At 38.9% G+C, this 23,823-nt stretch overlaps 1 protein-coding gene across 1 annotated transcript; it reads left to right on the top strand.

Annotated features, from left to right (window-relative positions):
• Positions 1-2,929: 2,929 nt before the first annotated feature.
• LOC139444587 (collagen alpha-2(IV) chain-like) lies at positions 2,930-23,760 on the top strand (the record flags this gene model as incomplete). The annotated part of the gene is made up of 6 exons (XM_071225488.1): positions 2,930-2,944; positions 4,029-4,121; positions 9,544-9,678; positions 14,069-14,113; positions 16,148-16,210; positions 23,638-23,760. Coding segments are annotated over exons 1-6 (474 nt in total), but the record flags the coding sequence as incomplete, so codon positions are not given.
• Positions 23,761-23,823: the final 63 nt, after the last annotated feature.

The following is a 23,823-nucleotide window of genomic DNA, read 5'->3' as shown; positions in this document are numbered from 1 at the left end:
TCATACTATTTGTTTGATTTTAAATTTAATGATCAAGTACAAATCATCTGCCCATTAAGACAATTTAAAGTCATGATATTGAAATATATGCACAATTTGCTGACTGGAGACATTTAACTGTCGTTGTTAAACAGGAAACAGCTGAAAAACTGCTTTACAGCATTAAGTTATTTACATTCCACCTACGCTGCAGCAGAATTGACTTTCTAGTGACAACAGTGTCAGCTTAAAAACAGGCTCACCTGTTCTGCACATCTAAACTTTGATAAAATGACTAGCAACACATCCTTAGTGAGTCAGTGGCTGCCAAGCTACAGGAGATGAAGTTGAAGTAGGGCGAGATTTGTGGAGGGGGGTGATGTGCAAATAGGTACACTTGGAGGAAGAGAGGGGGGTGATGTTAGCTGATGTGCAAATAAATGCACTTGGAGGGAAGGGAGGGGGAGTTATGTTTGCTGATCAGATATTAGATATTATGAGTGGGAGAGTCTATACAACATGTGCTCATTAGAGGGGAGTCATGAAGGTGCATGAACCGAGAAGGGGTAGAAACATTTGGTAGGGGACGTACCTGCACACTATGAGGAATGGGGAGCAATAGGAAAATAGATGCACTTTCGATGGGGTCAGAGTCAATACATATACATGCTAAAGCTGCATGGAAATGGTTGAATGGGACTGTCTACATGTATATATATTGTGAAGGTTGGGGAATATCAATACTTCCATTTACCTTTAATAGAAGTTGATTTGGAGAGGGAGAAAACCTGTCGGCCTTGGTGTGTGATGGATTGATATTAATTGTGCTTTACTGCTGATCTACCTGTGTCAGTGGTTAAACAAGGGGAGGTGTGTGTTGATTGGGGGCAGGGGGGGAGGGGAGGGGGGTTCACTACTTGCCTGTCAGCCCACACATCAGGGGGGTGGGAGGAGGCACATGAGTAATATATCAAAAGTGGAACAGACTATCCATGTCACCCGTCTAGCATTTCAACTTCCTCAGCAAATATCGCCTCTTTTATTGCGTGTAGGTGGCGGAAATTTACTTTTACCATCCACACGCAGCCCTTTCTATTGCTGGTTATTCTTTAAGGGAAAACATATTTGTACACTTCATGGGAAAAGAGTTTATATTGTTCTGAACATGTAACTAGGCATGCTAGGAAGCCATTCAAGATTGTTATTGAGGTTGACGTTTTGCTAATTATATCTGTGGTATTACATCAAAAGTATTGTCACTCCGAGAGTTTTCTTGGGTGATTCAATCCTGTCAACATCACACCTAAAAATTTGTAAAGATTGTGGTGTTGTTACTCTGACTGGCGCTCGACATTAACATGATTAAGGGGATAACAGGAGGACTGGTCGGCTCGGAGTCAGTATAAGGTGTCTGAGTGGGGTAGCCATGTTAAACTGTGGCATGGTACCTCAGTGGCAAAGAACTATTTAACCGGTATAAACCCAGACTAGTACATGCAGCCACAAAATCACTGACATATATGTGTTGTAAATTAATTCAGACATAATTCATCAATATGTTCGTTTTATTAATTTATATTGGTCCATAATATTTTCACTTTTAATGTTGTCATTTCACTCAGAAAAAAATAGAATAATTAAAATAATTACACAGTACTGAAGAAATGACTTTACGTCATTTAATTGGGATTTGATTTTATGTCTAATTTTATCATAGGTTTGTTTTGAATTATGTAGTACCATTCAGATTGCATATTTTATGGTTTTTAAAAAAAGTAAAAATAATACAATATTTATCTACAACTGATGTAATATTTTCTCTTCCATAATTGTTTTCAATATGCATCATTCAGTATCATGGTAGCCTTTAGACCAAGCCCGTGGTTCAAATTTGAAACAAAACAAGCACCTGTTTCTGGTTCTGATGAGGCTATGTATACTCACCTTGATAAAGTGTGTGTGGCGTCATTTACCATCTAACCGAGGTATTTGCACTTTCTATTTAAAAATAGCTTAAGATTTTAGTTTTTGTCATATTTAAACACAGGACAGTTTGAGGATGAATGTTCCGTCAGCCTCAGCCAAACAGTGGAATGCTGTGGTCACGATTCCTTGTGGCCGACATTTGTGTTATTATTTGTGGGAGGTTAGGCTATGTAGGCCGATGAGTAAAAGGTTTTTCTCCAGCTGGGTTATCAGCACCGGGTAACAAAAGGTTGAACAATGTAATGTAGGCGGATCTTATCCGTGATGATTTCCTACTTACCACTGTGTAGGTTCTGTGTGAAATGTCAAGGTGCCAAGACCATGGCAGGATCTGTTACCTTATGTTGTAATGCACTAGTCATTAGGTGAATAAGAACATTCAAATATTCAATTTCTTTCTTTGCTGAAAGTATTTTAGTTATCAATAAAAAATAATTAAAAAAATATGGAGATAGCGTGTGTATGTTGTTTAACACCACAGTTAATAGTCCAGCTATGTCATGTCAGCCTTATTAGGCTGAGTGTTAGCCTGATAAACCTGTGGTTAATATTATGAACACAATGACAGTCACAGATATAATTTAGTCCCTTCTTATGACAATGAAGTAAATGAAAGTGAAATGAGAGGAGGAATCTGATTGGTCGATAGGAGGGACATAGAAGGGACATAACTTGCAATAGCCACTGCTGGCTCTTCTACTGAGACCAGAAATTCCAGCCTAGTTCGACAAGGGGGGAAACTGGACTTTTACAGTCAGTTAACTCTCTTGCCTGGGGAATATGCATATAGGTGGAATATTGCTGAATGTCCCTTATAGTCTTTGCCCAGTGATGTATGTAGTTGCAGTGTCGTGTGTTGGGGGCACGTGTCAGCTTAGTCGTTCTTATAGTATCTGAACCATATTATTTTCCCTTCCGCTTAACCCTTACTGTAGTGCTATGGCCCTAAATGAAGCAAGTCTAGATGTCACTGGAGAATGTAGTTGCTTGTTTTTGTCAAAATTATGTATTTTCTAAAATTGAGGGTTCATCTACTGTGAGCTGTATGCCTCCACCTTCCATCTCCATCTTTCCTAAAAATGTGGATGTTGTACAAACACTCTTCTTACATCCTCTTGGTCTTGTCATAACTTGCCAGTCATAATTAAGATATGTTTACCCTCCCAGATTTGATTCCCAGCACTGAGTGTACATATTACGCTGTTTGCAAACAAATGATGAGCAGTCATTAATCTGTGATGCACCTGAGAGCCCTTCAATGTAACAATTCATTAAACAGGATGTTTTTTACCTGACTCCTGTGTTCTGTACACACTATTATAAACCTTATAGATTGTAGGCGTCCATGGGAAACAGGTGCTTGTTGGGTTGTAGGTTTTGGTTAGTCAAACATAACAGAATCAACACAATGTCATTTAAGAAGTGAAGATTTGTCTTGTTGAGGACATAAAGACTCAAGTGAAATAATATTTATTTTTGAAGGAACTATATACTCCACTATCGGGTGCTCTTTTTTTTAGTATAGGTAAAGACACTTAATGAAATCGAGGCATTCTCTCTGTTTACTTGGTTGATCATTAACTGATAGATTGATAAGTATTGTAAAATTTGAGCCAGCAGACAAAAAGTGGGTTAGGAATGTCTTCAACTTTGCTGTGACTGTCGATTGGTTTGTGCCATGTTTGTTATTGGTGACTTCAGCAGAACCAACCAGATGAGTTGAAAGTCATGAAACAAACTGAATCCAGGAGACATATTTGTGCAGATGCTTCTTAACTACTTATAGAAAATACTGTTTGGGATTTTTTTCACAAACATCTCTCCTGCGGAAGAGTATGTTGGCTTAAATTTAAAAAACAACAACCTTTGAAATAGATATGATTTACTTTGCCTTGTGGATTACAAAAAAGGATGCATGTTCAAAGAATATTATTGAGCACACTATATTGAATGAATGGAGCACTGCTTTGTATGCTGCAGTGTGACCAATACCTTACTCTATTTAGCACCCAGTGAATGTAGTATGTAACTGTTGACTAAACTTGGTGTATTGGTTGTTTCAGCAAAGAGCAAGAGGTGATGTCGATCCCAAACGATGTGGAGCTGGCTGCGAAACTGGAGGAAACTGCAGATGTATAGGAGAAAAAGGCTCCAGGGTGAGTAGCTTATTTACATTAAGTTACCGTATTTCACATAATAAGTGCCCCGCTCTAATAAGCACCCATGGCAATATTTGCTAATATACATTGGCTAGTGAGCAATCCCATTTAGCACCCCTTCAGATTGATCAATGTACACAAGACTTATCTATTCGTGTATAAAACTCACTCATGTGTTATATGCATTCTTGATTATGGGCAATTAAATTCTTGAAAAATTTATCTGCCGTACATAAACATTTCAGGCTGTCAGAAATTTACGGTATTTCAGGTCTGTTTTTTTCACCAAAATAATGTTCTAATAAGAGCCCCCTATTTCTTATTTTGAGAGTGCCCTGGGCGCTTAATATGTCGAATATGGTAAATGCGCTCCAATGGAAGGCTTTTCTTTGGAAACTTATACTGCTATTTTCATGAATAGAATACACTAAAGCCAGATCAAAATACTTTGTTGACGAAGGACTGCCTTAATTTTTTCACCTTTGATTCCAAAATTCCAAAAGTTTGAGTGGAATTATTAATCATTGAACTTTTTTGTTTTTATGTTGAATATATTTTCTTACATGAGTTTTAAGGGAATTCATATCAAGTCCAAACCTGAAGACATTTGTTATTCTTCCCTCCTAGCACAGAGAATATACCCCCAAGAAAGTATTTCTTTGCTTGGCCTTTCATTCATTATGCACAGATTCTGGTACAGCCTTACTGCCGGCAAAGACAACCAGATAAGAAGTTACTGTGTTACAAATTTGAAGCAAAAGGCCTCAAGGGCTTTCACTTTCATTACATATACAGATGGTTGCTGGTACTTGATTCACTGTGCGAGGATTGTGGTGAAAAGCATGAATGTAAAGAAATATGTTGGTAACAAGATATGTGCCTTGTCCAAAATGTCAGGTTGTTTACAATCCTAAGAATGCAGTAAGTTTTTTTAATCCTTTGTCAACAAATTCACATAATTAGGGTCAAAAGTGTTGTAATAGAAAATGAAGTGAACAATTTGTTATCGAAGGTACAAATAAGCCTGGCAATTGAAGGAAAACAAACAGTTGGCCAAAAAATAATGCTGCCTGGAATCATTTAGGCACTTTTAGAGAAAAGGTGGCAGATATATTCCCTGGTAAGAGAAACAAGATGGTGACATTTCTGAGGAATAATCTTTGTTTCAATGACTTTTCCTTAATATTGAGAACGGAAATTTGTTGCTACTTTTGGTGTTCATCAAAGCCCATCTTTGATGTAGGCTGTGATTAACATACCATCCATAATGGCTGATATCGAAACTTGATTTATGGGCACCGATTTCAAAGATCTGACCTATGAAAATGTTTGAGTGAACGACATGATGGAGGGCATTCAGCATGTCATGTGAGACGATGCGCCCAGCAGCTGCTCACTAGATACAGCCTCCCCTTTTCAGCATCTTTATCAGAGAGCAAGAACACAGGGGAACTTCTCAGTAATCTTCTCCCATGCTGCACAGAAAACTGCACCCATATCCAGAAGAAAAAACATCCTTGGAAACAACACTTGACTTTAGCATTCATTTTCAGACATGCCTTAATGCAGTCTTTTTGATTGATGGAGAGAATTACTTGAAGATCCTCAATGATATAAATTTCAGAAGCTAAACATTACTCACACTTGTTTATCAGTGAATGTAACACATATAATATAGATTAAGGCTTTGGAAATATTGGTGCAAATAGCAACGCAATAAATGTTCACTGATATGATAGCGAAATAGTTAGATTTAGATCTGCTACTAACATAACAAAACTCTCTCTCTCTCTCTCTCTCTCTCTCTCTCTCTCTTTCTCTCTCTCTCAATCTCTCTCTCTCTCTCTCTCTCTCTCTCTCTCTCTCTCTCTCTCTCGCCACCTGTTACTCCCCTTCTGAAAGAAGGATGGATGTGCAGTTGCTCTTGTTGATGTTTAACTGCTGCTGCTTCTTCAGTGTCTTGCTGAAAGAAAGACATAAACTTTGCTGCACAGCTTGCACACAGGCCACGTCTTGTTAATGGGATGAATTAATTCTGCTGCCCAGATTTTACAGGATGCTTCTTATTTTGGGTGGGGTAGCTGTTAAAGCTCATCACATTGAAGGCCTGGATTTGATTCCCCAGATGGGTACAATGTGTAAAGCCCATTTCTGGAGTCCCTTGCCACCTTACTTGAATATTCAGAGTGTATTGCTGAAAGCAGGGCGAAACCATCTCTCTCACTCACTCACTCACACACTCTTCAACGTACTGAGGGTTTCTGCTTGTCTTGAAGCCAGGTGAACCATCCCCTGCCTTGAGAGATGTGGGCAGTAATTACCCAGGGGGAGCGAGAACAGAATAAACACAGTAATCGCCAAACATCAGCTCCCTCCCTAGCCAAGCCACATGACAGTGTTTAGGCAGGGATACCACACATCCTCACAGCAACATATATAAATATGCCACTAATGGCGAGGAGGCCCCATGAGTCAGACTAGTTAGAGTAGCTTTACTAGAATATACTATTTTAGATATTCCTGCCCTGTCTGAACAAATGGATTCATGAGGAACACTTCCTGTTACAATGCCCTCTGTACAAAGACCCAAGACAGGAACTATATTCATCACCCACCTTGGCTATGCACCCAATATCTCTAAAAATACTGTTAAATCCACCAGACCCTTTGGCAAACATTATCACCAATTTCATTCACAAAATGTTCAGGCAAAGAAAAATCTGCATCTCCTCTATAGCAATATAATCATAGCAATATTTGTATTCTATTGTGTATGTCAATGTTTAATTAGACATGTTCATGTTTTGTACCCTGCCCCCTGTGGGTGTTTTTGTACAATAAATCTTCTTCTTCTTCTTCTAATCTTTTCAGATAAACCTAATATTTCAGTGTCATATGATAATATCTAAAAGATTCCTTCTGGTCCAGACATTTGAACACAATTGCAGAAGTATTCTTTCTTGCATTCTGTAGAATGCACTGATGATTGGCTGATGCACATGCTAATGTTGGTCTAAGAACTCCCGCTGAGTAATGCCATCTTGTGACCTCTCAGAGTCGTCATAGAAACGTTGATTTGTGTAATACTTCATTTTGATTGAATACAGACATCTAGGCTTCAGTACCTGAAGTGCCGCTAATGGACTAGTTATTGCAGTGCCATGTTATGTGTCATGCAAATTAATGTCGTAATTTTACACAAACCTCTAGACCCCTAAACTATTCATCTCTTCTTTCACCATTCTGAGGATTTCAGCTCAGAAAAGGCCCTCTATACCTCATGCTTGTCCAAAGGGTCGGCCAAAATTGGGATTGTGTGATCAGGCTCTTGTGACTCTCGTGGCGTGTGTGTGTGCATCATTCCCAGCCACAACATCCACCTGATGAGTTTAAGGCTATGATAGCCAATGATATATTTTGGAATAGTGCTGACTGTAGTAAAACAAATAAGGAATTCCAATGTCTCTCTTCCACACATCAAGGTATTAGGCCCTGGCTCAGCACCAGATTCCATTGTTCTGAAGCCAAAGAAGTGAAATCAAAGTAAAGCCCCCACAAAACTGCAAGGGTATTGATGTAGCCAGAGTTTTAGAACGTTGGAAGTCACTGTGACTATCAACTGAATGCCTGACTTGTTTGGGTGTATCTTTTGTAACTTCAAATTATGTGTAATAGCTTAGAGGCTACAAGTTGGTTATCATCAATTTCCTTCACCCCTGTGCACTAACTACTGTCCTTACCATGCCAGGAAACAGCAGCCTTTTTTCTCTTGTTAAGATGTGACCTTAGATTGAGTCTAAATAAGTTCACTGCCTCTGTTTAACTCTCATCTATTCCTAAATTTAATTCATTCCCCTATCGTTCATTGTCTCCCATATTAATTGTTTTCTTAAGATCACATTCTTAATTTAAATGTTTCTTGAAATTAAGTCCTTTGTTATTTGCTTGGAGGTTAACATCATGTTTCACTGGTTCTCAACATTGTCATGAGAATCTTTCATTGATTTTGAAAATAGAATCCTTTGCTTTCAATTTATTAGATCTAAAACTGTAAAATATCCTTTTACTTGTATTCTAGGGCTTAACAAATTGATAATGTCCTTATATGAATCATAGTAAGACCCGATTATTCATATGCCATAAAAACTTCTCCCAACACCAACCTGAAGCTTTGATGTCTTGTGCCAGAACTGAAGCATGTGTTTATCTCACACCCAATTCTTGTGGTGATCCTCAATTCACATTACCTCCTGACCAGGCCTGTATAGCACTTTAAAATCATCGTCTCCAATTGCCCTGTTTCTCTGAGCCACTGTCTATCAGGCATCAGATGCTTTGAGGATTTTCTCCATCATCAACTCTGCTGGTCCGTCTCTTCTGTGAAGCACAGTGTATAATAAATCCACCCAGATGACCCACAACAAAAATAGAGATACAAAACAGCTGTTGAGTAACCTCTACGGCTTAATTTGTCTTCATTAACTTGATTAATGTCAAATCAGACTTGACTGTTTAATTGTAATTCCCTGGGACTTGTACCAGTTGACCTGTCTGGTGGTGCTTGAGTCAAATTTGGCCTGATGAGAAAAACAGAACATAATGTTTAAAGAATTTCAAAGATATGCAACATCTACTAACAAACCTGTCTGAAGTATCAGAACATGAATTTAAAAGACCTATCATCACTGAGACCAGAACCTGGTCCTACAGTTAGGACACTCATAACTTTCAACTCACTTGCTATGTTAATATTTGAACAAGTCACTGAGATTTAATAAAGGCAATGTGTCTCTTTAATGGCACCAATGGTAAGATTAGTCATAGATATGTCAGAGGGATTTGTTGATGTGTGATATGACTGATGGTATTTCCTATGATAACTCACACAGACCGGATATTGTCTTGCCTTGCCGTTTCTTGTTATAACCACAGACAGGAAACACTGTACATTTATGCCCCTTCCCATGAGCTGGTGGCAGAGGAAATAGCTAACTATGATTTATGTACATTGTTATTCTTGTATGTATCCACAGTAACACAGAAATTCTTTAATAACCTTGTATTGTTGCAGAAAGGAAATAAAGCCTTGTAATCATGAATCATATTTGTATTCAATTTCTTTGGGGAAGGAAGTTTGGGAGAATATTTCAATGATAAAAGTATGAATGTCACTGTGTCTAATTAAACTTGCCTTTGCATGTGTTTGTGATGGGTGCAACTGTTGTGGCAGGATAAGCTCATCATCCTTTCTTTCCAACTAATGGTATCATATCTATGAAGCCTTTACTAGACTAGCATTTCTATGTTCAACTTTACTATCATATCTATGAAGCCTTTACTAGACTAGCAATTCTAGGTTTGACTGAAGGATCGTATGAATGTTGACTTGAAATACTTACATTTCTCTACTTGATTGCAGGGTGCACCGGGAGCCATTGGACCATCTGGTCCCCAGGGTAACCAAGGCTTCCCTGGACCCGAAGGCCTTCCTGGACCCAAGGGAATGAAAGGCGACATTGGCCCCAACGGCCCACTTGGAGAAAAGGGAGCCCGGGTAAGTGAAGTCCTTCAGATGTAATGGTCTTAAACAGTTGAAAGAAGAGTTGCCCTCAGAAAAGGTCCTCTATACCTCATGCTTTTCCAAAGGGTCGGCCAAAATAGGGATTGTGTGGTCAGGTTCTTGTGACTCTTGTGGAGTGTGTGTGCATCATTTGCCTACACAAAATTACACTTTTAAAATTATGTTTGTGCTCTAACATGCAGCTTTCCAGTCTGACGGAATTCTTTCACATATTTGTTTTGTCAAGAGAATGAAATATTCCAATGTCTTGCAACATTATGTATTGAGTCAGTGCATAAATTGTTTTAACCTTTTAGAAAATTGTTTTTAAAGAAGACATTACATATAGGTCCAGACATGCGGTGTCAGATCTTTGCAATTTTTATAGATGCTTCAATAAAGTTAAATTTTGCTGATAATCAGAATTTTAAACACAGGAATATTATGATATTGTGTCGGTTATAATTAATTGCAATCATGAAAAAACAAAAGGCAAAATAGACCATGCGGCAAAATGAAGTAATGTTTAATGGGTTAATCTTCTTTAAAAAAACAGTATTTATCTCCCAAGAGTCTCCGACCAGTGAAGAATAATTCATCTGTAGGGCTGCTGAGTGCTGTACGCAGACAGCCTGACAACCTCACTGACTATATGTCAGCATTCCATGGAACATACTGCCGCTTCTCTGGAATACTGTCCTTCTGTTACCATAGCAACCCCTGTACCCATTTGCTATTTGTTACAGTAATAATCTTGTTGTGTAAATATGTATACTACACTATTGTGAACTGATTTGCCTATTTCAAAGGAAATGTTTTGTGAATGATGAAGTTTGGACTTGGCAGTTTTGTGTTTTATTTCTCTTCTTTTCATCTGTGTTGGATTAAAAGTGGTATTTAACTGAAGTATTTTCTGATTCAATTTTGAAATTTTTCAACAATCCGTATCTGGAGCAAACTTTTCATTCACGGGCAAATGGAATCTTTGCATGCTTGTAGAAACACATTTTAAGAGTTTATTTTGTCTACAAGCAGAGATTAAGGACATCTGGCTGCAGAGAAATACACATCATAAGCATTTCAGCAATTGAATTTTATTATTTCTTCCATGTATACGGCTAAAATTGGATTGAAACATCTCTAGATGTGGTCTTAATGTACTGTCTCAAAAGTGTATACATTACTGAGATGTAAAATCCAGATTTTAATTTGATGTTATATACATTACAGTAATTTAAGACTAGGCAATGAGCGTTTCTTAAGATCCTTCCCCACCAGAATACATAAACTAAAGAGAGCAGAGCCAGGGAAGTGGTGGATGGTTTAACCAGGATTGGAACCGCAGTATGAGGACTGGCAGCACCTGATATATTCCTCTACAGGATTATATATACCTCTGACCTACATCCCAGGGCACCACCCACGACTTTGTCTTGGTACACCAGTATAGTACAGGACTAGACTGGCTTCATGTCGCCTTTAGTGGGGAACAGCTAGGTACAGACAGCTCAGATTGTCTTCATGTTGCCATTAGTAGGGAACAGCTAGGTAGACAGCCTTAGATTGGCTTCATGTTGCCTTTAGTAGAGAACAGCTAGGTACAGACAGCCTCAGATTGTCTTCATGTTGCCTTTAGTAGGGAACAGCTAGGTACAGACAGCTCAGATTGTCTTCATGTTTGCCTTTACTAGGGAACAGCTAGGTACAGACAGCCTCAGATTGTCTTCATGTTGCCTCTAGTAGGGAACAGCTAGGTACAGACAGCCTCAGATTGGCTTCATGTCGCCTCTAGTTAGGAACAGCTAGGTACAGACAGCCTCAGATTGGCTTCATGTTGCCTTAAATCATTTTTATCTTGAAGAATAATTATAGATAATAGAAACACATATTGAGAAGGCCCTATGTTAATAAAGCAGGGTTTTGATGCAAAAATGTTTGTTCATGAGACACTTTGTAGGGATGGAATGAAAGGATTTCCAATCGGTTGAAATAAATTGATGATAATTAGTTGCCAACCTTTTAAAACATTATTATGTAGATAAGAGAATTAGTGCTTAAACTTAAGTTTGTGTTGAATATCAAATGAATATAACATATATTTGTGAGATATGAAAAAATAAACAAGACCTGAGAAGCCACCTGTCTAGGAAAAGTACCTCATGTATTGTGTCTTTCTTTCCCCAAGCATCTAAGTATTAAAGCCTAATGGTGTAACCACCTCCACTTCTACAGACAGTGATGTTCTGGCTATAGTTCTGGCTTTGACTCTTTGGAGTAGAGATGTCTGGTCTCTAGGACCATTGGTGTCTTCCGTGCCCTTGCACTGCAGACATGAGAGAACCCCCACTGACTCACCCAGTACCTCTAGGAAATGCCTGTGTGGCCAGTCACTGACCTCGAGAGTCTGACATGGCATTCTGTGATGTGATCAAATGGTAACAGTAAAGTTGAAACAGGTTAACATTAAGACAGCATGTGAATCCATCCATGATCACGGTGTTGATAGGAGTTTTAAAATTATCATGAAATTTTGTTTTTCTGTTCTTATGGTATTAGAAGGTAAATAGGTCGATTAACCATTACTTATATATTTACTGCTTTCAATAAATGAGGGGCGGTTTGGGAGCCTAGTGGTTAAAGCGTTTGCTCGTCATGCCGGAGACCTAGGTTCTATTCCCGACATGGGTAGATTGTGTGAAGCCCATTTCTGGTAAACATTAAAATGAATTAGTCAGATGATGAGTTTTCCCAATTGCAAAATAATGTATTATTCATTAGATGTATTTTAATAACTGTAATATCAACGATTTGGTCAAAGAACCTACTAGGAGGTTAATTCTATCGCACTTACCGGTACTCTTTGACTCTCCCATTCAGACAGTTAGGAAGATGTCAGCTGGATATTTATATTCAGTCAAATGATTATACTCTGAAGATTTAAAACACTTAGGATAGCACAACTTTTTCATATATAAATAGATAAACCTGTAAATATCTCCATAGAAAGGACTAATGTTAAATATACCCAAGGATTCATAAATGAAATAGATTTTGATAACTTTGGCCAACTCCCATTTTGCCCCTCCATCTGAACAGCCCTGCAGCTGTTGAGTGGGCAATGTGTGTAGACTATAGACAAAGAGAGTGGTTTATCTGTTGTAAAATAAAGAGTAAACAAAGCTCCTAGACAGCCATTTACTGTATGGAATTTTGCCAAATCAGTAGCTCTAGCTGAACAACCCCCTCTATCCCTCATTTTCAAACTTATCTTCTGGGATCATGGTGCTCTGACTTGCAGGGTGTACTAAGTTTCCCCAGTTAGGCTTATATCAAAAACACATGATGTATTCCAGTGATATGACCCCATTCAGCAAGTTTCTACTGCCTGAGAAAACTGACATGAATTTTTCTTGTTGGTATCTACTCATAGGAAAGAGATCAATCACTTCTACTTTGTCCAGTAACATCACATGGTACCTTCCCCTTGATCTTTGTAATTTCTCCACATTTTATGACATCGAAAATATAAATGTTTTATTTCTTCCTTTTGAAGTATGTATGATAGAGCTGGGATGGGTAACTCGGGTACTCGGGTCGGGTGGGTCCTGAGTAGGACCCGGGTACCCACAGGACTACCCAGACCCGAGGTTGTTTCATGGCACAAATTCACTATATAACTACATGGTTACACAGGCTCTAATGTTCGCATTTCTTTATGACTATGGACACGTTCCTTCTGACTTTAAAACAAAGCTAAAACTTCAGTCAACTTCAGTGTTTGCATGACCACATAGTTTTACATGTGTATCTAAATACATTGTGCCAGGGCTACTGTCAAACTATTACCAAATCGGATATTTTGTACCTATCTCTTTGACACCAACAGCGGGTACCCGGGTCGGGTCGGGTCGGGTAATAGGGGTGTGGGTACCCGGGTAGTAAATTTGGACTCGTCCCAGCCCTAATGTATGAGATGAATCAGCAATGAAGTGAGTTCCATCATATCACATTATGCTGTTTATCTGAATTGGTTCCTAGAATCTGGATTCTAGAATCACAGGGATTACAATAAAATAGTGACTGGCAGTAAGGCATGGTGGTCATGCTGAAAACAACATGTAGATATAGGCTGTGGTTGCTTGTTGATGGACAGCTATGACTGAAAGATAAGAAACATTGTTACTTATATGTGTATCCTGCAAAACATCAGATGCCAAAAGAATAGAAGGAATTGCTGAAGTTTCTAACAAATCATGATCCATGGTTTGATAAGCTTGTTGGAAGAGACCATGTCTGACCAAGACTGATGGAACTTCGTGGTATGCCAACTATGTGATGATTTGGGTTCACTGTTTGATAACAAATGTTTTATTTCACTCCACAGGGAAAGATGGGGTCACCTGGTTTCTCTGGCATCAACGGTATTCCTGTAAGTATATGCTCCACCCCATACAGAAAGCATGGGATGAAGAAAAGTAGCTGTCAATACCAGACATTAAAATTATTATCTGTGAAGTTTTTGTTTCAGTTTTAATATTTTGTTTCTGAATGTATTGAGCAGATTTTGTTTTTTCACGTGTATTAGAGTAGGACCTATTCACATGAGAATAAGGAAGGCAATTTTACTGATAATACAAGGCTTTGATTGAGAAGCATTGTTAAGTAAGTAGACTGCACTTCTGCCAGCATCAGGACACGTGTTATATCTTGCTTATCACAGTCTGCCACTAAAATAGGGGATCACCACGGGGTCCTTCATGCCAGCACTAGGTTATCTTGAAAGGATGTGATGTCTAATCAGCAGAATTTTTGAGTTTCTACAACAGGATTCTTGAATTAATCTGGAAATTTCCAGGCTCTTTTTTATTGCCATCAGTATTTCTGATTCATTTAACTTCAATTAAGAAGTTGATCTGAATTCCAAATATGTTGGACCCGTTAATCTTGGATTTTGAGTGTAATGGATTTAGGGCTAGTAAAATAATGTAGTTGTCAGTAATCACATAATTGGCCAGCAAAAGACGTGAGAAGCAGTATCAAGAAATTAAATCTATTGGTTAAAGTGATTAAAGTTTGGAAATGTTTGATATGAAGTAACCTCCTACGGGATGATGCACACCAAGCCTTTGTGTGACTCAGTGACATTGTAATGTGAACTGAAGTAGTTGCAGAAGGGTAATTATTGGCAATATGGTCTTTGTGCTTGATGACAGAGCTGCCCTGCCCTGTTCCCACATGCTTCTAGTTCTCTGACACCCTTCAGCCTGGTCCTCACATTCCAAGACAGCTCTGCTGCTGTAGTGCATTGACCCAGACATTGAAAATGGACCAGATTCTTCCACAAAATGTGATCAAGTTCAATGAACATGTTGGCTTACTAGATGTATTTATACAGATTTGGCCTCAGTTGAGTCACAAAAAAACATATCCTTGTGGGCAAATTGGATGCACATGTTCATTGAGTGTTCCTAACAGGGCACAACAGAACAGCATCAGAAGATGGCTTAGCTTGAAGGTTTTGCTTGTATGTAGGCCTCGTTAACTGTCAAGACGACAAGAACGTCAGTCAATTGGTTGCACTGTTTAGGGAATTTGAAAAATATTTGTCACAAATTGATATTTTATGACAATTTGATCATGTTAAAGTACTGTTTTTAGATTTCATTGATGAGTTGAAGTAGTGTGACTCCAAATACTTCTTGGGGGATGGAATTATGTCTTGTTCTTTCAGTGACAAGTTCTGGGCAAAAACTAAGTTAACAAGACAACTGTCAGAGCATTTAAGAATTATGAAACAGGAATTATTACCATTTAAGGTGGTCATCAGCCAGATCCTATTTCTCTATCAACCAACAACATATATTTACTGCTTACTACTCTTCAGCATATGTTGAGGGATGAATGAACTGAGGAGAATATACCCAGCAAGTCTGGCTGCATGATATGCTATAACAATAAACACATGAGGCATAAATGTCAGCTCTCAGACCTGTGGAATTGATAAAACACACTTGGTGCTAACTTACAGCTCAAAACTTGTGCCTGATAAATGGTTTCCGCTGTGGCTAGAACATGCTGCCCTACGGGATTTACTTTTTGCTCAAACTACATGAATAGAGTTTTTGTTTCAAAATCACACAACAATGTCAGAACAGGCACCAAGTAGCTACAAGACTTCAGGATGAATGAAAATAATTTTGTTTTTCAAATTCCGCTGTATCTGCAAGATCAGCAAGACTAGACTACCTTTCTTTTGGAATACTCTGCTTGAAAACCTATACAAAAGGATTTCAGACGATTTTTTTAATGATGATTTATGATATTAAGTTGGAATGAAAGGTGTTAAAAAATGAAAATTGCATCATTATACCTCAATGATGAATTTGTTCTTTTGTTTGTTTGTTTTCAAAAGCAACTCATTTTGAAGTTACCTCCTGTTGACATTGTTAGCTTTTGTTTTTAGGGTTTTCCTGGCCCACCCGGACCTCGTGGTGCTTCTGGTCTAGATGGTTGCAATGGAACTCAGGTACGTAGCTCACATTCATGTTTAAAGCACTACATATATATAGTGTTAATAGATGTTGTCCATAGTCCCCATACTGTTCGATGGATGCAATTGAAAATGGGTACGTAGTGGTAATACCATATTCGACGTAATAAGCGCCCTGCTCTAATAAGCGTCCACGGCGATATTTGCTAATATATTGGCTAGTGAACAATCCCAATTAGCACCCCTTCCAATTGATCAATGTACACAAGACTTATTCATTCACGTATAATACACACTTGTGTGTTATATGCACCCTTAATTATGGGCAATTAAATTCTGGAAAAATATATCTGTTGAATATAAACATTTCAGGCTGTCAGCATAAACCACGAAATTTATCTTTCAACTCTGTTTTTTCAACCAAAATAATATTATGATAAGAGCCCCCTATTTCCAATTTTGAGAGCACCCTGGGCGCTTATTATGTTGAATACGGTAGATGTTTTTTGTAGTCCCAATGTTATTTGATGGATGCAGCTGGAAACAGGTATGTGGCTCTAGTATGCTTTCCTGCTCACCTAATCAACACCCCTGTAAGTTGATGTACTTAAAAGGCCATCCCAAACTTGTGGCTAGGCCCATGGCTAGTACTTTTGTTCTCTAGCATATTTGAATTTAGAGGTATATAATTTGATTGATGGGTGTGGCCTGTGTATTAAACACAATTTGATGATAAATTCTGTGGGTTGCGATTTCAGGGATAAATTATCAGAGCAATAAATCGAAACAGGGATGAAAGTTATGATCCTACTTATGATGGTCTTTCCCAGGGCATGTTGATTTGAGACAGACAGGAGGTGTATGGATTCAGCAACACTCTCTGCTCAGTGGAGGGAATGATACTGGGTGGCAGTGTGTCTAACTTTGTGTTGGGGGCATGGGTGGCCCAGTCGTCTAAGGCACCACCATTCACTCTTTCGTCCCTTGGGCATGGCAGAAAGCTATGATTGTGGGTTCGCCCCAATTATGTTTCTAGGTTTGTCAGCACCATACCTGTGCTTGTGAGTTTCACCGGAGTGGTTAAACGTCTGAGACCTGCATCACTTCGGGCTTTCCTCACACATTAAGCTGACACACTGCAATATAACTGGAATACTGTTAAAAGCAGCGTTAATCCCAACTCACTCACTCACTAGCTTAGTGTTTGGGCTTTAATGTTTACTTTAGGAACACAGCCCCCATGAAGTGGGCTGAGCTTGGGAAATTTCTATGCTTGGTAGAAGAAGACATGTCATCACCGACCAGATACTCATAAAACCCAGAATGCCATGAGCTGGGGCTTCAAGAATGCAAGATTTGCACTGTAAATAGGATGAATGTTCTCAGCACATGGGCCTGGTTGCTCTTGCAGCAATATAAAGGCAACAGTCCCAGTGGGGTATATTTCTGGCTTTATAGCACTGACATTCTGTCCTGTCTGGAGCCAGGTTGCCATTTATTTAGAGATGGATGATAATTAGATCACAATCACCTTTCTCTCATATGGATCATGAGTGGAAGTTGGACCTTAGAAAAGGTTATATGTGGTTGGGAAATGATCCTGTTTCTTCCTTGTTAAGAATCTAAGATAAGATCATATTTGTTGCAATACATGCCATTAAAGAACAGATGTGAAGTAAAAGACAGCTACAAATTACATGTACACAAACACACCACATATGCATACCTAAATCAAATATTGAAATACTCTTGGCACATCTTTCAGGAGATGTGTTCAATAATGTAGAAGAGTATAGGAAATATATTAACAGAGTAAGGATAAGTACATATCCTTGCTTTAGTCTCTACTGTTGAAAACAATTCTGTTATGTGATGCACACCTGACTACATTGCATCAACAAGAATAAAGGAAATATATTAACAGAATAAGGATAAGTACATATCCTTGCTTTAGTCTCTACTGTTTAAAACAATTCTGTTATGTGATGCACACCTCACTACATTGCATCAACATTTTCTTTGAAACATGACAACCATGGGTCTGTTGACCAGCCTGTTGATGGTGAGTGTCACGCCTTTCCTGTTTCTATCAGGACATATTTATTATGGCCATGCCAGGGCTACATGGTGTACAATAAAGTATAAACACTGACCACATGTGTGCAAACAGGGCCTGCTTGATACAGGATGGGCACCTCTTTATCAAGCTATCTCAGTATTTTTAAAAGCTATCAAGCATAACATGAAAATATGCTGCTCCAAATTTAAAAGTGTAGCTGTACTCATGATCTTATTTAGATTAAACTGATAGAAGAAGATGAAGAAAATTTATTGTACATAAACACCCACAAGGGACAGAGTACAAGACATGAACATGAATAGTTATAATGAAAAGTTGTAAACATTGACATACACAATGAAATACAAATATTGATATGTTTTCTGAATATAATTTCAAGTTTCATACAGAAATAAAACCAACATAGATATGTTAGAATTTCCATTGAATTGTGTTTTTGTGCTCTAAGTAGAATATTGATATAATTTGTTCAAGAAATCAAGATAAACAGCGTAGTTTATTTTCAAAGAATTTATGAACCCCTGTCCTCATCAAACTCGGGAAGGTATTTCAACAATTAGTCTGCATCAACAGATTCCCTTCATGCACTCCCAACAACACACTGGCATCTCACACCTCCCAAGCAGTGCATGTCAGATGCTGTGATAGTATCAAGTTCCAGCATCGAATTCTAACACTTGGTGGAGATAAACCTATGGCAGTCCACAATGGCTGCCTCCCCAAACTTGATGGCAGGTCAACATCTATCGCTTCCATATGAACACCCACCCAACCACACAAGTCAATGGCTACCATCCAACCACCCAATTACCCCTCCACCACAGTGCCACAGCTGCCACTGTCAAATCAACTCACAACCCCATGGCTGTCACCATACGGGCTACCCACCACCCTCCATCCCATGGATGTCACCATCCAGGCTACCCACCAACCTCCATCCCTTAGCTGTCACCATCCAGGCTACCAACTACCCTCCATCCCTTACTCGTCATCAGTCCATCATATCTCCACCCAATGGCTGCCACACGCCACCATTCTACCATCCCACACCTCACAGTCAACGTCCCATGGCTGGCGCTCCCCACCTATCTGACATCACACCACCTCATCACATGAAGGCTGACAAACAACCTGCTTTCTGTTCCATACCCCCCCTCCCAATGCCTACCACCACAATACAATCTGGTGTATACCATGCCCTGCTGACATGGCATATACTATCTACTCCTATAACCCTGTACCTTCATACCAGACCTACCTCCTGTGGTCAAGCATGCACAACAGCATATGCCATAACTGTCTTTGGCAGCACAGGAACTGCCTCCATGGGATTATTTAGTGCTAGTTGTGTTGATGAGATGTGGAGGTGTGGGGAGTCCGAAATGGTGGTCAGTGACAGTCCACTTAGTCTACTTCACAGGTCCTGATCTAGTTCACATGAATCTAGGGCACCAAATTTGGTATACAATGAACCCTTGATAGTCAAATCTAGGATAACCACAAGACTTCACAACTGGAGCCATCGTACATGTCTTGAGCACAATGTTTGGGATATGAAAAGAAGAAAAACATGTTAATCTTTTGTGTAAATTAAGCCATACTTTTCGAACTATCAGTCAAGATTAGCTTGCCCTGTATTTGCCATCAATTCATTAAAACAAATACTCAAAATACCTCCCCATAGAATTTCTTTCTGTTCTAACTGCCCATGACACTTTATGAATTATATTGCAATGTAGAGTTTATGTTGGACGTTTGGCAAGACAGAGCATAGCTTATTTGACCAAGCCAAGTGGCCTACTGCTGGGGATGAAATGAGGTCATGTCTTGGATGAATCTGGATGCTGGTGGTCTAGAAAAGATCTGGTTACACAAGTGATTGGGTCTATTATCAGTAGAAGCAGCATGAGGGATAGCCCTGTGATTGCAGGAGGGTTTCCACAGGGGGTCCCTGTAGGCTGTCAGGACAGGGCACCTGCCTTCAGCATCACAATGACTGACACCACCTCATGTTGTGGTCATGGGCACAGATGATGTCTACGCTGACCAATTGCTTCTGACATGGACATCTTGATTGGTAACATGCATGGTGTTCCTCAGGTCATAAGGTTCAGAGTTCTGGTGTAGCCTTCTTTCGGACTGTCATCGAGATCCCAACCACAGACATAGGATGTTCTGCTATGATTTTAGCTGAGATGAGATGATAAAATGATAAAACACTGCTTTGGTAAAATAGGGACAGAAAACTTCCACAATAGACACAAAATACAATAACCGTAGAGGAGGATATGAGGTGTAAGTTTTTCACTTGTACTAAACGTGATGTAAGGTAAGATAATAACAAATACATCTGCAGATAATACACTACTTTCATTCTAAAATTATGATCAAAACTGTATGGCTATGAGAATTCATAAACACTCTGAGGTAAAGTGGCTAGAATTATTAGTCCTCGTCAACAAGTACTAGGTAAAGTGGCTAGAATTACAAGTCTTAGTGAACAAGTTCTTGGTAAAGTGGCTAGAATTACAAGTCTTAGTGAATAAGTTCTTGGTAAAGTGGCTAGAATTACTTGTCTTAGTCAACACGTTCTTGGTAAAGTGGCTAGAATTACTTGTCGTAGTCAACAAGTTTTTGGTAAAGTGGCTAGAATTACTTGTCCTAGTCAAACACATAGATTATCCTCGCTTGACACAAGAATGTCACCTGATTCCCGCTGTAGCCTATTGGTACTGTCTATAATAATACAGAGGCATACTCAGCAAAAACATACAAGAGTAAGTAAGAAAGATCAGTGAACAAAAAGGCCTTTTCTGTGTCTTGCACCCTCAAGTGTAGAGCCTCCTTGGTAACATGGTGAGATAGAACTGTGAGATCGGAAATAACCCCAGTGTTTATTACACATGGGTGGGTCTGCTGACTCTCACAACCTGGTTACACAGGATGTCAGAAATGGCCACAACCTTCCATTCTTCTGGCACACTGAGGGATTCCTGGTTATGATGTTAGCCAAACAATGTACTGATCAGAATCATCAAGGCAACATGTACTGGAAAGAAATTGGAAATTGGTCTAGTTTAGCTCTGGCTTGTCACAATGGTCTTCAGCACCAACTTGAAGAGTTTCAGCATTGCTGATACAGCAACATTCTAACCTTAATGACTGAAGAGGCCATTGCTCTTTGATATGTCAAAGCTGAGAAATAAACACATGTATTCCGTCTGAGTATTTCAGTCATTTCTTTAAAAAATCTGTAAATGTATGTTTCAAATGTAAAAAGTCTTAAGACATTTCATTCAAAATCTTTTTAAGTAGTTTAAATGTACCATTTTATATAATGCCATTGAGGTATGCTCCAATTCTTAAGGGACGATGTGGGAGAATATGGCCATAGTTTATCACTGTGGCAAATTCTTCCTAGGTCAGCAACCTACAACCCCAGACGTATCTCACTTATACATATGATGTCAATCAGAATGGAAATTTGAGCTGACTTGAAAAGCGATGCAGTGTTGGTCTTTGTAGCATGGCAGGGGAAACTTTATTATATATGAAAGAGAAATTGTTTATAAAAGACTTAAGATTTGGATATCCACAATCTTCAGGTCGAAATGCCTAAGTATATTTCAATGATTTGACAGTACTTGAAGGATCCTGACTTTTTCCAATAGAACTGACATTGTCCATTGAAATAGTTCAAACCCATACCAAGACAGTCATATAACAGACCAGTGATTATGCATGTAGATGCATGGTCCTTGGTTCTTTGACATTTAACAATTTTTAATTTGGATTCTTCATCCATTTTTGCTGAAGCAAATTTCTTTTTGTAGCCTGACATGTCAGACTGTCAAAACTTAGAAAATATACATTTTACTATTTTGAATTTGATAAGGTGGCTACAAGATTGTGACATATTAGTTCCATTGTTTTTTAACTAATGTTAATCAGGAGAACTTGTATTTTTCACATCTAAAGAAAAAGAACAAAATGCCCTTATTGTGTCATTCTTCAGTCAGGATTAACGATCAAGTGGTCTCCATACTTACCACAGCAGTGTTGATAGTATTTATATAATAGTTAATCATTCATGCAAGTGAATAAAAAGATTGTATGCCTTTTAAGAAGTTTAAGAAAATCAAATCAAATCAAATCAAATCAGTGTAGACATAATAAAGTTCTGAATGGTGAAAAAATTTAAATGAATCACATGACTGTCCCTGTGTATGTATATTGTATAAGCTGATATAATATGTGTTGTATGAAAAGAAAGATGGAACATTTAAGGTATAGCCAATTGCACTTTTGTGTGTTATTGGGTAATAGCCTGACATTGATCAAGATACAGATATTTTATGGGTCATTTGTAAGTGAATACAATATCCTCTTTGTTTGAGTTATCTCCCCTGGCTAGGCCCTCGGTGGATGCAAGTCAGTTTGAGCCCAACCCGTACTCAGCAGAGCCCGAAACCTGGCAGCGAGTGGGCAGTGGTCAAGGATGGCATTATGAGGGGGGGGGGGGGGGGGGGGGGGGGGGGGGGGGGAATTGCACCTTGTTAACCCTTTTACCTGCCTTGTGTCAACAACAGTACATATCTACTTTGGCACAAGGATTATGCATGTAATGTGTCAACAACAGAGATTAATGAGTCTTAATCATCTGCTGAAACAGATTCCTTTGAACACACAATGCCATTTAGAAAGTGGTCAAGTGTAACAAATGTTATATTTGAGATTACACTTTCTATGTAAAGTACAGATTCTTGTACTTTTGGGGGTTGAGTCCCGTCCGGGATTCGAACCCACACTGGACATAAAAGGTAAAATAGTGGTGAAAGATATATGAATGGATCACTGAAAATAAGTGATGACACCAGTTGTTTTCAAACAGGGCAACAAAGGTGAGTGAAAGAGGCCTTTCAGTTTTATATGTATGAATGACCAGATTGTTTAATACATGTATCTAAATACGTTTTGCCAACGCTATGCTAAAAATGTTCCCAATCGGAAATTTGGAGACATCTCCATAGACCTACAGTGGGTACCCAGGTAGGGTCGGGTAATAGGGGGGTGTACCCGGGTAGTAAATTTGGATTCGTGCCAGCCCTACTGGATTGTCTGGTCCGGTCGTCATCATACAGCTGGGATATTGTTGAGTGTTACATTTACCAAACAAACAAGCATGTCACTCTCACGATGTACACTTGATCAGTGATACAACATTCAATCATATATTTGAATGTCAATCATAGCTCCGTCATGAAGTATAACCTGAAAACTTAATGATTAATTTATTTGTTTCTTAGCGTTGGTATTATCTGACCAATATACTTATCACATGTAGCAATGTATTTACAAAGACAAATTTGCACCTGTGTTATAGGGAGATCCTGGCTCTCCTGGTCTGCCTGGTCTTCCCGGAGAGGCTGGTACACCTGGTCTGGACGGTCTTCCTGGTATTAAGGGAGAACCATCACCTGTCGGAGTCACCCTCCCAGGACAGAAGGTAATGTAGTCTAAACTCATCCATATGAGTCAATTGAGCCTGTTCTATGTTTGTTTGAAACAG

The sequence above is a fragment of the Haliotis cracherodii genome, unplaced genomic scaffold, assembly GCF_022045235.1.
Source record: "Haliotis cracherodii isolate W230 unplaced genomic scaffold, xgHalCrac1.p SCAF_58, whole genome shotgun sequence".
Lineage (NCBI taxonomy): Eukaryota > Metazoa > Mollusca > Gastropoda > Lepetellida > Haliotidae > Haliotis > Haliotis cracherodii.
This window is presented reverse-complemented; position numbering and strand designations above follow the sequence as displayed.